Raw genomic sequence first — 16,407 nt, forward strand, 5'->3', positions numbered from 1 at the left:
TCTGAGACTAAAGCCAGGCTTTAAAGTTTAATTCCAGATGAAAAGGATCAGGCTCCTCCTCAGGCTGAACAGTTTCTGGCTCAGGGACTCGCCCTGTTCTTGTCAGTGGTTTTGGAGTTGCTTTAGGAATAATTTTATAAAGCAACAGAACAAAACCCAGCCAAGATTAAAACCATTTAGCCCACTCCAGAGCTGGACTTGTCAGGACCACCCTTCCCAAAGCTGCTTCTGGACTTGTAACTCAGCTGGGTGTCACGGGGTGAGCAGTGCCCTTCCTTTGGGACACCATGGAGACATCATGGACTGAGAATGACAGAATTCCAGTCTGGTTTGGGCTGGGAGGGACCTTAAAGCTCATCTTGTTCCACCCCCTGCCTCCACCTCCTACCAGGAACACCTTCCACTAGACCAGTTTAATCCCAGCTCTGTCCAGCCTGGCCTGGAACACTTCCTGATCCTGAATTCTTGTGCAGAAAAGCTCCATGCACGTGGTTTCTCAAAAGTGCCCCTAATTCTGAGCTCAAGCTCAAGGCTCAGGTCTTACAGGCACTCACACATCTCCAGCTTTCTGCTTTCCAGGTGCTCAACCTGTTTCAAGGTAGGCACCTGAAATAACTTCTCATTTAATAGTGAGCTTTGGTCTCAGTTCCTTTGTGGTTTGTTCCCTGATGCATTCCCTGATCCTGCAGTGCTGGTTCTTTCTCAGGCTGCCAGGGACCAGCCCGTGGAGTTGTAGGGCACATCCCTTTTGTCCCATCCCAGACTGCCAACCCCATCAGCTGTACCTGCCTGTTGTGCATGATGATGATGATGATGATGATGATGATGATGGTGGTGGTGGTGATGCTCCTCCGTGGCACCTGCTTTCCTTGCACCCAGTGAGAACAACTCTGGATGTTCCTACTGAGCCTCCCTTCGTGTCTGGTGATATTGAAGAGCAAAGGAGCCTTTGGGAATTGCTGCTGAGGGGTGGTTTTTCTCTCAGCCTGCTCCAGAGAGCTCTGCCTTGCTCAGAGGACAAGCATCGATGTTAAAACCAGTTTTGCCTGTGGTTTTGCTTTCTCAGTTGTAGCAGCGTGGAGATGGTGCAGCTTTAAGGAGCTGGTTGCTGGCTGTGTGACAGCATGCCTTGTGTTCCCCTGGAAGGGAGCAGGACAGCTCACTTTTGGATCATTCCCTCCATAAAATTCAAAACTTACGGAGTTTTATTTCAAATGGCAGGGGCTGGGGCTGAGCCCTGCTAAGTTCAGCACATTTTTAATGTCGTTTTTATCAGAGGGACAATTTGCTGCATATTTTGGTTGAATAAAAAGGGTGATTTGCCACACACAGCCAAGGGGATCCTGTTTGGGTGTTTGGGACACTGATCATACCTGAAGTGGCAAAACTTTGAGGTTTTTTTGTCTGTTTTTGGGGGAGGATTGTCCAGGTGTGTTTCAGCAGCACAAATCTTGGCCCCCTCCATTTTGTGACAGCAGGAGGAGTGTAAAGCATTTGAATAATTGGCCTTTTGGGGTATTTAGTATATAAATATTCTATGTAATCCATTGCATACAGCATATAGATATGGTATGTAATACAATACATTAAAAATATAAATAATCTTATTTTCCATGACTGCTGGAAGAGAGCAGAGTGTAAAGCATTTGAATAATTGGCCTTTTGGGATATTTAGTATATAAATATTCTATGTAATCCATTGCATACAGCATATAGATAATATGAAAGCATTAAATTAATTAATATGAAAGCATAAAGTGCTCTTTATGGGCTTTACCATTATCATTTTGCAAGGAAAAGGTGATTTTTAGAATACACTCAAAATATAAAGGGGCTCCCCTTCTGCTTCAGCACATGGAATGGGAATTTTAACTCTGTGCTGAGCTACTGAGAAGCTCATTTTAGTGTTTCGAGTGCCATCTGCACCTTCTGTCAATAACTGGAATTAAGATGTGTTTGAGACAAGATAAAAATGGGAAATACCACCAGAATTTGGCATGCCATGGACAAAATTCTGTGCTCTCCGTGGATCTGTGTGACAGGAGCAAGCTGTGACACCCATGAGCTGAACCACCAAAATATCCCTTTGGTCTTTTTTGGTGGCAAAACCTGTATGAAACCGTGATGGTCTCAAGAAATTCTCTATATTGGCACTTGAGTTCTTATATTTTAATTACCACTTGGGGACACACCTGCATTCCACAGGATCCAGGGAAACCTGGGCCCACGGAGCACGGGGGTGGTGGCTGCAGCTGGAAGTTGTTGGAGTTGTGTTTGTTGAAGTGTTCCCAGTCCTTGGACTGGGATCTCACCTGCTGCCAGTCTTCTCCTGGTTCCAAACCTCTCCTGGCACACCTGAGAGAGAGCAGCATCCAAAGCAGGAGCCCAGGTGCTGATGTCCACGGGTGCATGTGCAGAGCAGAGCCGTGGGATGAGCATGGCAAGAGGTGCTGGGGGTGATGTGTCTGCCACAGCAGCAAAATCCTGCTCTGCTGCGCCGGAAAATCCGTGGAGAGTTTGGGTGATGGGGGTAAATGATGCTTCAAAATAGAATTCCTTTATAAGGAATGTGTCTGCAACAGTTTGCTTTGGGATCTTTATGTTCCTGGGATGGGTCTAACCTCTGTTGGTCTGCAAGGGTTTTGTAGGAGGAGGAGGTTGGGAGGGACCAAGGTTTCTGGTCCAGGATTTATTGCAAAACGTTCACGTGGTCTCAGCTGGAACCTTGGATCTGACTGACCCCAAATCCAGCAGTGATTTATTTTTTTTTTTTTTTTCTCCTTCCTCCCTTCACTGCTCATTTATAAACCACAGAATCATCCTACTTCACACCAGAAAGGCTGACTAAAGGAGCCCAATCCAGTGTTGTTTCTGCATCCAAAATTCTAGCTAGTTCAAAACTGTCACCTAAAAATTAATTCTGAGTTCTCCCCACTCACGAGTTCTGCCTCTCAGGGACCAGACTGGTGTTGGAAACCAGCAGGATTCCTTTTGGAATCTCTCACCTTTGGTCCTGAGCCTGTTAATGATCCCAGCGGCCTCAGCAATGCCAAAGCACCGATGCTGTGGGTGAAACCCTGCCCTGGCTGTCACCAAAGCTGCCTCTGAAAGGGAAGATTCTCCTTCTGCAAGGGAAGGGAAGTGCTGAGACAGTTCAGTTGAGCAGGAGAAACCCAAGATGTGGAGAGTTAAAGGCATTTGATCTCTGTGAGTTACTGCAGCCTGTGGCAGCGAGCTCGGCTCAAACAACGTGTCCACGAGGATTTTCGTGGCAGCCAATCCCAATTTGATCCTCATTTGACAAACCTTGTGTGTGTGGGGGAGGACTCCCCACGTTCTGCAGTCCTGCTGCGAGGCTCAGGGACAAACGTTGGGGTTTTGGTTTGTTCTGGCCATTCCTTGCCTCCATCCCAGTGTTGTACTGGCTGGAAATCCACACGGTTGTTCCCAGGAACCTCCACCATTCATAGCCACAACCTTTCCCACCATAGAGTCACTCTCAGGTAGTGTATCCATCTGGATTTTCAGTGTGTTTTCCTTCCACAGGAGTGATTTCTAGTCTTGTTTCCTTCTCCACAGGCTTGAAGACCATCGTGGGTGCCCTGATCCAGTCTGTGAAGAAGCTGTCGGATGTGATGATCCTGACAGTTTTCTGTCTCAGTGTCTTTGCCCTCATTGGGCTCCAGCTGTTCATGGGCAATTTAAGGAACAAATGTGTGATTTGGCCAATTAATGTGAACGAGACCTTCCTGGATAATGGCTCCAAGGGCTTCGACTGGGAGGAATACACCAACAATATGTGTAGGTATTTCTACTCCCCAAAACCTCCTGACTTGGCTTGATGCAGCTGCCCAGGAGTTCCACCACGGCTCTTGCTGGTTTTCACACTGAAAACCCCATGTGCAGAAGACTTTTTTTTTTTATCTGATCTTGTTGAGATGTTCCTAGTTCAGTTCATCCTTTAGAAGGGTTTGGATGTGCACTTTTAGCTAAATAATTTGTCCAAAACGTATTTTTACTGATAGATTCCTCAGCAGTGCTTTTGTAGGGGGGGCTTTTAAGTGAAGGTTTTAATAGTGTTACAGTCTATTAAATCCTCTAACTCCATATGTGTGTGAATGTAACCTTCTTCTTTTTTCATCTTCAGCAAATTTTTACATCATTCCTGGTGCCCCCGACCCTTTGCTCTGTGGTAACAGCTCCGATGCAGGGTGAGTGTTGGGCTTCATGAACAATCAGTTTGAGCTTCATGAGCAGTATCAGTTATCCCTGATGTTACCTGAAGCTGGCAAAACCTTTGGAATATTCCCTGTCGCTTCCTCTGTTGGTTCTGGTGTTACTTCACCAGGTTTCAAATTTCTTAACTTGATTATGAGTCCATTGCTGATGCAATGTAAGGGACATTTTCCCTGTCAGGAGGCAGCTCTGGCCACCACTGGTTGCCAGTGGCATCATTTCCCTCTGAATCCAGTCAGAGAAGGGTGGATGGAGGCTCAGAAATGGGAACTTGCCCCGTGCTGTTGGTTTTCCACCCCGACCTCCAGCTCTGAAGACCCCTGTGGCCCGAGCTGCTGCCTTGGGCTCGGGCTTAGGGAAAAGCTGCGCCTTGCAGCGCCTCGTTTCCACAGGACAGGGAGAGCAGGGCTTTCCTGAAATCCTGGCTCCTTGCCTGCTGTTCTTACATGGCATGGAAAGAGCTGCTGCTTGTGGGGAGAGTGGTGGCAGGGAGAGCCCTGAACTGGCTGTTGTCCCTCCCCAGCCAATGTCCAGAGGGATACACGTGCATGAAGGCAGGACGGAACCCCAACTACGGCTACACGAGCTTTGACACCTTCAGCTGGGCTTTCCTGGCTTTATTTCGCCTTATGACTCAGGACTTTTGGGAAAACTTGTATCAATTAGTAAGTAAACACTTCACTTTGGGGAGAATCTGGGGGTGAAATGGGAAAGGGAAATGTGAGAAGCTTTGTTTTATTCCTTCTCCTTTATTCCTTCAAGCAAACCTTCACAGTGAGGTTTTTTAAGGGGAGGAAGGGGACATTACCTGTCAGCAGGTGTTGGATCTTAAATTCCAGAAGGGATGGTGGGTCCAGCTGAGCTGTGAATTAATTTGGGAGGAGCCTTAGCACTGGCTGCAGGAGGCTGTGGGCCTTCAGCTCTGCTCACAGAGGGTGCTCAGACTCTTTGGAGGGCAGAGAGTTTTCTCCTGGCCTGAGGGTGCTGTGGGGACCTTGCTGAAGCAGCTTTTCCTTGATTTGGTTTGTTTTAAGGGAGCCTGAGCGTTGGGTTTCACACTGTGCCTCTGAATTGTTTTCAGTTTGGATGTTCCCTTGAGGGAGGAAGGTGGATGTCACCTTTTGTGTTCATGGCTAAGGAACGTGCAGTGTCTCAGCTCTCTGCAGGGAAAATGCTGAGCTCTGGAATATTCAGGATTTTCTTAGAAACATTCAGGTCAAGAAACCTGGGATCAGCTCTTGCATCTGTCAGGGAAGCCTGAGGTTGCTCCCCTTTCCCTTTTCTAATCCCTCTGCCATTCTTTTCCACTCCAGACTTTACGAGCGGCAGGAAAAACCTACATGATCTTCTTTGTGCTGGTGATCTTTGTGGGATCCTTCTACCTGGTGAATCTGATTCTGGCTGTGGTGGCCATGGCCTACGAGGAGCAGAACCAGGCGACCCTGGAGGAGGCAGAGCAGAAGGAGGCAGAATTCAAGGCCATGTTGGAACAATTGAAAAAGCAGCAGGAAGAAGCACAGGTGAGAAAAAAAAAAAAACAAACAACAATTCCCTTCTGTAAGGGTGATGAGGCCCTGGCCCAGGTTGCCAGAGAAGCTGATTTTACTACCTACACAAGCAGACTATAAAAATTCTAACAAATTCTGGCTGCAAGTTTCTTCCAAGGAGAGAATAAACCTCTCAGTCCTGCCCCAAAAAGTCTTTCACTCAGGTGCATTAAGCCAAACTCTTTCTTCAAGCAGAAAATGGAGCATCAGTGGTGGAAAGATGGGATTTATTTTTCCTTCCCTTCCCTTCCCAGGCTGCTGCCATGGTCACCTCGGCAGGGACGGTGTCTGAAGATGCTGTGGAGGATGATGGTGGGGGGAGGATGTCTCGGAGCTCCTCGGAGATTTCCAAACTCAGCTCCAAGAGTGCCAAGGAGCGCCGGAACAGGAGGAAGAAGAGGAAGGACAAGGAGCTGTCGGAAGGAGATGAGAAGTGTGACAATGAGAAGGTGTTCAAGTCAGAATCTGAGGATGGCATGAGGAGGAAAGCGTTCAGGCTGCCGGATAACAGGCTGGGAAGGAAATTTTCCATCATGAACCAGGTAGTTTTCTGTTCCTTCACCAATGTTTGTGCTTGCTTGAGGTCAGGATAATATTCTGGTTTAGATTCCCTGCCCGCTGTCCTAAACTGTGCTGGGTCAGGAGAACACTCAGGGCCCGAGCTGATGACTGTCACACACACTTCCCCTGGCAGGAATTGTTCCTGAGGAATCCAGCCAGGTAACTCCTCCAGTGAGACAGCTCAAGCAGCCAGGAGCGAGCAGCTCTCAGAGTGCTCAAGGAGCGAGGGGTGATGTCTGTGCACGCCTGGAGAGGGAGGCAACAGATGGAGAGAGATCATTTGCAAGCACCTGGAGTGCCAGGACAAGGGGCAGTGACTTCCCAGTGCAGAGGACAGGGCTGGATGGGATACTGGGAAGAAATTCCCCCTCTGTGAGAGTGGGGAGGCCCTGGCACAGGTTGCCCAGAGAAGCTGTGGCTGCTCCCTTCCTGGCAGTGTCCAAGGGCGGGTTGGACAGGGCTCGGAGCAGCTTGAGGCACTGCTTCCACCCCACAGTGGCCAGGGGTGGAACTGGACAATCTTCAAGGTCCCTCCCAAACCAAACCATTGAGTGACGGTAGGAAACCACCCAGCAGTGCTTTGTGTCCATCCTCCTCACTGTGGGAGTAAAGCACACAGCACTCCATTTTCTTCATGGTGGAAAAAGCTCTTTTTTACTCACATAACTCAGTTTTTATACAATTTTACAGACCTCCTATGGTCAGGAGTTCCTTGCCAATTACTTACTGGTTAATAAAAGTTGTTTTGCTGCGTGGATTGGTCACTCAAACCCTCGCTGTGTGCATACAGGGAAGGTTGTTTTTGAAAGATAATTTTCATTTTTCTGTCTAACAGTGTAAAGTCTAACAGTGCAGTTTCTGTCTAAACAGTTTATACAGGTGCCAGTTGTTTTTGACCAAGGAATAGATTAGTTTTGTTAACAAACTGCTCACAACAGGATTACTTTCACATGGGAACTGCAAAATGCTAGCTTGACTCAGAAGAAATGACTTCTAAAAGAAAGAAGAAATTACCTTTAAAATCAACCAGGGAAGGCCTGATTTTGAGAGGACTTTCTTTATAATTTTTCCACCTTATTGCAATGTCAAGGCAAACGTGACCTTACTGGGCAATAATTGGCATAGAGTTTTCTTTTATAGTTCTTTAAATGTTGTAAAGAACTTTAAAAGCGTTCTTTAAAAGCGTTGAGTTTCTTTTATAGTTCTTTAAAAGTTAATAGTTTATAGTTAATAGTTTAATAAAAGTTAAAAAGTTAATAGTTTAATAGTTTTAAAGAGCTATAAAAGAAAACTTAACACTTTTAAAAACCAAGGAACAGGGGCCCAATGAGGGGGGCAAACCCCCCATAGGAAAGTTGTCTGTTCCTCTGAGTGTCCAGCGAGTGTCCACACTGCAGCACTCATCTTCCTCCCCCAGTCTCTCCTCAGCATCTCCTCAATGCTCACTCTGTTCTCCCCTTTCCTCCCCCAGTCTCTCCTCAGCATCCCGGGCTCCCCTTTCCTCTCCCGCCACAACAGCAGGAGCAGCATCTTCAGCATCTTTAAAACTTTTAAAGAGCTATAAGAGAAAAATTAACACTTCTAAAAATCAAGGAACAGGGGCCCAACGACAGGGGCAAACCCCCCATAGGAAAGTTGCCTGTTCCTCTGAGTGTCCAGCGAGTGTCCACACTGCAGCACTCATCTTCCTCCCCCAGTCTCTCCTCAGCATCTCCTCAACGCTCACTCTTCCTCCCCTTTCCTCCTCCAGCATCTCCTCAATGCTCACTCTGTTCTCCCCTTTCCTTCCCCAGCATCTCCTCAACGCTCACTCTGTTCTCCCCTTTCCTCCCCCAGCATCTCCTCAATGCTCACTCTGTTCTCCCCTTTCCTTCCCCAGTCTCTCCTCAGCATCCCGGGCTCCCCTTTCCTCTCCTGCCACAACAGCAGGAGCAGCATCTTCAGCATCTTTAAAACTTTTAAAGAGCTATAAGAGAAAAATTAACACTTCTAAAAATCAAGGAACAGGGGCCCAACGAGAGGGGCAGACACCCCATAGGAAAGTTGTCTGTTCCTCTGAGTGTCCAGCGAGTGTCCACACTGCAGCACTCACTCTTCCTCCCCCAGTCTCTCCTCAGCATCTCCTCAACGCTCACTCTTCCTCCCCTTTCCTCCCCCAGTCTCTCCTCAGCATCTCCTCAAGGCTCACTCTGTTCTCCCCTTTCCTCCCCCAGTCTCTCCTCAGCATCCCGGGCTCCCCTTTCCTCTCGCGCCACAACAGCAAGAGCAGCATCTTCAGCTACAAGGGGCGCTTCCGCGACCCGGGCTCGGAGAACGAGTTCGCCGACGACGAGCACAGCACGGTGGAGGAGAGCGAGGGCAGGAGGGACTCGCTCTTCATCCCCATCCGCGGCCGCGACCGGCGCAGCAGCTACAGCGGCTACAGCGGCTACAGCCAGGGCAGCCGCTCCTCGCGCATCTTCCCCACGCTGCGCCGCAGCATCAAGAGGAACAGCACCGTGGACTGCAACGGCGTCGTGTCCCTCATCGGAGGGCCGCCGTCCAGCATGCCTGGTGGCCGCATCCTGCCCGAGGTAGCTGCTGAGAGCGGTGTGGTCTGATGAGTGTGGTTTGGTCAGTATGGTCTGGTCAGCGTGGTCTGGTCTGGCCAGAGTGGTCTGGTCAGCGTGGTCTGTTCTGGCCAGAGTGGTCTGGTCTGATGAGTGTGGTTTGGTCAGTATGGTCTGGTCAGCGTGGTCTGGTCTGGCCAGCATGGTTTGGTCAGTATGGTCTGGTCTGGCCAGAGTGGTCTGGTCAGCGTGGTCTGGTCTGGCCAGAGTGGTCTGGTCTGATGAGTGTGGTTTGGTCAGTATGGTCAGGTCTGGTCAGCGTGGTCTGGTCTGGCCAGCGTGGTTTGGTCAGTATGGTCTGGTCTGGCCAGAGTGGTCTGGTCAGCGTGGTCTGGTCTGGCCAGCGTGGTTTGGTCAGTATGGTCTGGTCTGGCCAGCGTGGTCTGGTCTGATGAGTGTGGTTTGGTCAGTATGGTCAGGTCTGGTCAGCGTGGTCTGGTCTGATGAGTGTGGTTTGGTCAGTATGGTCTGGTCAGCGTGGTCTCGTCTGGCCAGCATGGTTTGGTCAGTATGGTCTGGTCTGGCCAGAGTGGTCTGGTCAGCGTGGTCTGGCCAACATGGTCTGGCCAGCATGGTCTGGTGTGGTCAGCATGCTCTGGTTACCATGGCCTGACCAGCGTGGTCTGGCCAGCATGGTCTGGTCTGGCCAGCATGGTCTGGTGTGGTCAGCATGCTCTGGTCACCATGGCCTGACCAGCGTGGTCTGCTCTGATGAGCGTGGTTTGGTCAGTATGGTCTGGTCTGGCCAGCATGGCCTGGTCTGGCCAGCGTGGTCTGCCGAGCATGCCTGTCTGTTTGGTTCTAGTACAGAGAATTAATGACATTGTATGTAATTAGAAATGTTCTCTAAAATACAGTCCGTAATTTGTCTAAGGCTGCAGAGCACTGGTCCAACAGAAAAAAGGGCTTGAGTTTTGGTTTGACCACTTGTATCTTGTAGGAAGGACAGAGGGATACACAGAATATAGAAAATATAGAATATGGAAATGCAGACCAAGTGCTGCACTTCCGGGCTGACAGTGGGTAAGAGAGAAGATTCAAGTCTGTATTAATCATCATCTGCATTTTTCAGGGTACCACTGAAATTGAAATCAGGAAGAAGCCTGGTGGGTCTCTCTTGGTCTCAATGGATCAGGTGAACGCGTCCTATGGAAGGAAGGATCGGACCAACAGTGTCATGACTGGGTTGACCAACACCCTTGTTGAGGGTAGGTGTGATCTGGGGATAGAGGGATACCCTTGAGCCCCTTCCAGTGCCTAAAGGGGCTCCAAGAGAGCTGGAGACAGACTTTGGACAAAGGGCTGTTTGGGACAGGACACAGGGAATGCTTCCCACTGGCAGAGAGCGGGGATGGATGGGATATTGGGAAGGAATTCCTCCCTGTGAGGGTTGTCCAGAGAAATTGCCCCATTCCTGGAAGTGTCCAAGGTCAGGTTGGGCAAGGCTTGGAGCAACCTGGTCTAGTGGAATTCAGCTCCCCCTGCATTAGAGCAGTACACATTCATGCATGGTTTTGCCTAAATCCGCTTCTTTTGGGTCTTTATTAATAAAGAAATATTTATTAGACTTTATTTTACTTGGTTTTGGCATCCTAATTGCATAGAGATGGAGGCAAAGGCAACAAAGAGTTGTAACTTTGCGGTGAAGAGAATGCAGTGTGGAGGTCAGAGGAGTGAGGCAGTGTCAGGTCTGGGTGTTCTGTCTTCTGTCATCTCCAAGCTCTGGAGGGACCTTCCTTTGCTCCAGGCCGTGGGAGAGAAGGATTGGAGCTGCACTGAGAGCTGCAGTGTGACAGCTGTCAGAAGAGAAAGGGGCTGTTGGCTGGTGGGAATTCTGGAATGGACAGCACATGGAGATGAGATTTCCCAATATGTCATGCAGGAGCCAGCAAGAATTCATGAGCAGCAGCCACACGCAGTTGATGATCTCAAATTCCTGCTGTCTCCTGCAATGAAATTGTAGGAAAACGAAATATACTTAGAAACAGAGCAGGGTTTTGCTGCCGCTCCCCTCCTGCGCAAACGCCTACGGGCTCCAGTGCCACGGGCCTCTTTTTAACTTCAGAAATTCCAAGGCAACTAAATACTAAGCAACCAGAGAACCAATGGGAAGGAGAGCACAGTGGTCCTTTCCCTTTCCCTAAAAAATTAAAGGTGAGGGTGCACAGCTGCACGGCCTGACTGGAACCAGCAAGTCAACCAACAGCTTCTCATTTGTATTTTTTTTTCCCTAAGCACTTGAGATAAGCCAGTGTGAAAAAAAAAAATGGACACAGAATTTCTGTGTTTGATTTCTGTAAATGGATGTAGTTAGCCTTAATCAGGTTATTCCTGTTGAAAATCCTTCGCAGCATTATGTCACCTCTTTCCTCTTTTAGACCGTGTCTGTGTTCAGCACGGAATTCATCTCAGCTATTTAAAAACTGGCACCAAAGGCAGTTTGGAATCTGTAACTTTGGTTTTAACTGCTTTACCTTGATCAGTTCTGAGTTAAATATAGCCCTTCATTTGGAATAATTTGCATTGAATCGTCCTGGTGGGGCCGAAGCACAGCTGTGGTGACCTGGTGCAGGTGTTGTGCAGGGACAAAGGAGAAGTCATAGAGCTCAGTAAAATCATGAAATCCCAGAATCCAAGAATCCTTGAGGTTGGAAAAGAGCTCCAAGGTCATTGGGTCTGACCTGTGACCAATCTCCGTGCTGTCAGCCAGCCCAGAGCACCGAGTGCTCCAAACCTGCCTGGGCACCCCTTCCAAAGCCTGACCACCCTCTCCATGAAGAATTTCTTCTTGATGTCCAGCCTACCCGCAAACTTGGCCCAGCTCTTCTCTTGTGTCACCTCCATTTTCACAAAGCTCACAGTTTTGTGATTCTGCAGCCTCAGAGATGAAGCCTGAACTCTGTTTTGTTTTGTACCTGCAGAGCTGGAAGAGTCCCAGAGGAAGTGTCCCCCTTGCTGGTACAAATTTGCCAATACCTTCCTGATCTGGGAGTGCCACCCATACTGGATGAAGCTGAAGGAGATCGTGAACTTAATTGTCATGGATCCTTTTGTTGACTTGGCCATCACCATCTGCATCGTGCTGAACACGCTGTTCATGGCCATGGAGCACCACCCCATGACCCCCGAGTTCGAGCACGTGCTCTCTGTAGGAAATCTGGTAAGGAAATCTGCTGAGCACTCCCCACGGATCTGCTCCTGCTGGGATGCCTGGATGTGGGATGTGGGCTTGGACTTGGAGTCAGTTGCATTGTCGAGACTTAGCCTGAAGATGAGAAAATTAAACCAAAAATTATTCTTTGCCTGTTCTTTGTCTGTCTCTCCTCCCCACTCCAGGTTTTCACTGGGATTTTCACAGCAGAAATGTTCCTGAAGCTCATTGCAATGGATCCATACTATTATTTTCAAGAAGGCTGGAACATCTTTGATGGGTTTATTGTCTCCCTGAGCTTAATGGAGCTGAGTCTGGCAGATGTGGAGGGACTTTCCGTGCTGCGATCTTTCCGACTGGTATTCCAAATTCCAGCTCTTTTCCAATGTCATTATCATGGAGCTACTGCAAAGCTCAGAATTACAGAATCACGGAGTGTCCTTAGTTGGAAGGGACCCACAAGGAACCAGTGCAGCTCCTGGCCCTGCACCCCAACAATCCCTGGGAGTGTTGTCCAAACATCCTTGGAGCTGTGGCAACCCTGGGGCAGTGACCATTCCCTGGGGACCCTGCTCAGGGGGAGAAGAACCTTTTCCCAATATCCAACCTTTTCCCAATATCCCAATATCCTTCCCTGACACAGTTCCAGCTGTTCCCCTCACATAAGGATTTTTTCCCATTTACACAGGACAAGGGAAGATCACTTTTTTCTGCATTTGGGGAGGACAGAGATGGAGTGCTGCCATTTTTTTATGGTCTCTTCTTTCTTCATGACTGCTCTTTATGAGATCTGAGCAGCAGCTTGTTGCATTTGGGCAGGGAACAGTGACTTTTCCTTTGGGAAGGGAGATCAGCGTGTGGGGAATAACAAAATACAAAATACACAAGCCCAAACTTCCAGAAAGGTTAAGCATTCTCTGCTCCCTGTAACCTCAGTAGCAGAAGGATGGACTTACCTTTATGTAAAACACAAGATGGTTGTCGTTTAGGAAGCTCTGCTTTATTTTCCTCTTTGCTTAAGATTTTTCTATTTTATTTTGTTGTTTTTTATTTTTTTATTTTTTGTAGCTGAGAGTCTTCAAACTGGCCAAATCCTGGCCCACTCTGAACATGCTGATAAAAATCATTGGTAACTCAGTGGGTGCCTTGGGGAATTTGACCTTGGTGCTGGCCATCATCGTGTTCATCTTCGCCGTGGTGGGAATGCAGCTCTTCGGCAAAAGCTACAAGGAGTGTGTCTGCAAGATCAATCCGGAGTGTGAGCTACCCCGCTGGCACATGCACGATTTCTTCCACTCCTTCCTTATTGTCTTCCGTGTGTTGTGTGGGGAGTGGATTGAGACCATGTGGGATTGTATGGAAGTGGCAGGACAGGCCATGTGCTTGATTGTCTTCATGATGGTCATGGTCATCGGCAACTTAGTGGTCAGTAAATGGTTACTGATGGGCTTTCTTGGTTGCCTCTGGGTGGGGTAGGACTTGGGGAGACCCCCAGGATGAGGGAGTGATGGTTTGTGAGTCTGTTCCTGCTCTCTGGAGGTCCCTCTTGGCCTTTTGATCTATCAGCAGTGGATTTTGGTAGCACAATGTTAAAGATGTTTTTTGCTTGGTGAGGACCTTAAACAGTCGCCCGTAAATGAAGCATTTTGCAAGAAAAGCTGAAGGTATGAAATCCTCAGTCAAAGTGCACAGACCTGACCTGAAGGGGAAAAAAAAAACAACTAAAAGAAGCAAAACCTGGCATTTTAATTGGCAGAAAACGAAATAATTTGGTGCACAGGGGAAAGTCCTGAAGTGTTAAAATGAGGAATGGAGGTTTCTTCTAAAACCTGCCCACTGGCTCAGTCATGAGGTGCTGTTGTGTGCAGGAATGGGCTGTGAAACTGCACGGCCTGCTGTGTGGGAGGTTGGACTAGATCATGATGCTTCCTTCTGGCCTTAAATTTCATGAAGAAAAGTCTGTGGAGGAAAATGTGAGCAAGAATGAAGTCACACGAACAGTCACAATTCTTCAAAGTAGTTGCGAGCTCTCTCTGAGAGGTCCTGTCTTGCCAAAAGGTTCTGATAAAATAAATCTTGGGTGTGCTACACTTGGGGATGGTCACTAAATGTGGGTGAGGGAATAGAGCTGGGAGTGATCACTCAAAATGCCAAGATTTCCCCCATTTTCTTTGAGGCAGAGATGGGACCAAATCAGTAAGGCTGAGTTTAAATCCCGTGGGGATTAAATCCCTCTCTGGCATCTGCAGTCCAGATCCTACAAGGGGCTCGATCCAGGGACCCCTGTACCTGCCCTGGACCTCTGGGACTCCTCAGAGCTGCACCAGGGTCCCTGTCCAGGGAACTTTTTGCAGCTCACACCTTGAACCGGGGCACCTGGACGAGTCTGTGGGACAGCAGAGCCGGTTTTCAGTGGTGTTTGGAGACAGCACCATCAGCAGGGCTCGGGCGCCGAGAGCTTTGGGAATAACCCCCCTTGTGTGTCAGTCCAGCATCAGCTCTTCCCTTCCAGGTGCTGAACCTGTTCTTGGCCTTGCTGCTGAGCTCCTTCAGCGCAGACAACCTGGCGGCCACGGACGACGACGGCGAGATGAACAACCTGCAGATCTCGGTGATCCGCATCAAGAAGGGCATTGCCTGGACCAAGGCCAAGGTCAGGGAGTTCATGCAGGCCCACTTCAAGCAGAGAGAGGCGGACGAGGTGAAGCCCTTGGACGAGCTGTACGACAAGAAGGTGAACTGCATCGCCAACCACACCGGGGCCGACATCAACCGCGACATCGATTTCCTCAAGAACGGCAACGGCACCACCAGCGGCATCGGGAGCAGCGTGGAGAAGTACATCATCGACGAGGACCACATGTCCTTCATCAACAACCCCAACCTGACCGTGCGCGTCCCCATCGCCGTCGGCGAGTCCGACTTCGAGAACCTCAACACGGAGGACTTCAGCAGCGACACGGATCCCGACGGCAGCAAGGAGGTGGGATGGAGGGCTGGGAATTAATTTAATTAATTAATTTATTTATTTATTTATTTAATTTAATTAATCACAGGCCCACCGGGAGGGCCTGGAAGCTTCTCGGCAGGGAGAGCTGTGTAGTTCCAGCGTTACGTTTGTGGTTGTGTTGTGTTGTGTCTGCGCTCAGAATGGAATTTCTTGTGCGCGGTGGAAAGCCACAAATGGTTATATAATAAAAATGTGCATAAAATAAAGATATGTAATCATAGAATGAGTATATAAATATAGATGCGAAAATAAAATAAAGTATGTAATCATAGAATATAATATATAATAAAGAGATATATACTCATAGAATGATTGAATATAGATACTATAGTAAAATAAATATATATAATCATAGAATATAATATATAATAAAATAAATGTAATCATAGAATGATTATATAAATATAGATACTATAATAGAATAAATATATCTAATCATAGAACATAATATATAATAAAATGAAGATATATAATCATAGAATGATTATGTATAGATACTATAATAGAATAAATATATCTAATCATAGAATATAATATATAATAAAATAAAGATCTATAATAATAGAATTATTATATATAAATATAGATACTATATATTTATGTATACTCTATATTTATGTATACTCCATATTTATATATACTCAATAGGTCTATATTTTATATTTGGTATATATTGATATATTCTGAATATATATACACTATATATTTACTATAGTTATAATAAAATAAATATAATCTTAGTCAAATAAAATATAAAAGAAATAAAACATATATAATAATATAATAGAAAATATAAGTATATAAATATGTATAAATAGATATAAATATATAAAAATCTATAATATAAATAAATACATAAATTAATAATAGATGCATATATATATAAAAATATATATAATCATAGTAAAATATATATAATAATAGAATGGCCTGGGTTGAAAGGAGCTTAAAGATAATCTAATTCCAAGCCCCTCCATGGTCAGGGCCACCTTTCATGATGTAAATATTTAATTTTAATATTTAATCCTGCCTGCTCCGCTAACGTGAGACATCAGCTGGGTCAGGATCTCAGTGATTAAAATGAGGAAACAACTTCCATGACAACTGAAGTTTGGTATTTTGGTATTTATTTTGGTTTTGGTATTTATTCATCGTGAAATTTGGTAATTTTTGGGGTTTGATGTTTGATGTTGATTGGGTTGGAAACAAGTTCCATGACAGCTGAGCCATTGTGAATTTGGTAATTTTGGGGTTTGATGTTTGATATTGATTGGGTTGGGAACCACCTCCATG

At 47.0% G+C, this 16,407-nt stretch overlaps 1 protein-coding gene across 1 annotated transcript in view; it reads left to right on the top strand.

Moving 5' to 3' along the window:
- Positions 1 to 16,407, top strand: part of SCN8A (sodium voltage-gated channel alpha subunit 8) — a 74,140-nt gene that overhangs the window by 32,507 nt on the left and 25,226 nt on the right. The window contains exons 7-17 of the mRNA XM_054002012.1: positions 3,580 to 3,801; positions 4,148 to 4,211; positions 4,760 to 4,901; positions 5,550 to 5,756; positions 6,038 to 6,325; positions 8,558 to 8,917; positions 10,026 to 10,161; positions 11,875 to 12,113; positions 12,290 to 12,463; positions 13,173 to 13,529; positions 14,617 to 15,087. Coding sequence (XP_053857987.1) covers positions 3,580 to 3,801; positions 4,148 to 4,211; positions 4,760 to 4,901; positions 5,550 to 5,756; positions 6,038 to 6,325; positions 8,558 to 8,917; positions 10,026 to 10,161; positions 11,875 to 12,113; positions 12,290 to 12,463; positions 13,173 to 13,529; positions 14,617 to 15,087 — 2,660 coding nt within the window. The remainder of the gene's footprint in view (positions 1 to 3,579; positions 3,802 to 4,147; positions 4,212 to 4,759; positions 4,902 to 5,549; positions 5,757 to 6,037; positions 6,326 to 8,557; positions 8,918 to 10,025; positions 10,162 to 11,874; positions 12,114 to 12,289; positions 12,464 to 13,172; positions 13,530 to 14,616; positions 15,088 to 16,407) is intronic.

This window comes from Vidua macroura, chromosome 34 (genome assembly GCF_024509145.1).
Source record: "Vidua macroura isolate BioBank_ID:100142 chromosome 34, ASM2450914v1, whole genome shotgun sequence".
NCBI lineage: Eukaryota > Metazoa > Chordata > Aves > Passeriformes > Viduidae > Vidua > Vidua macroura.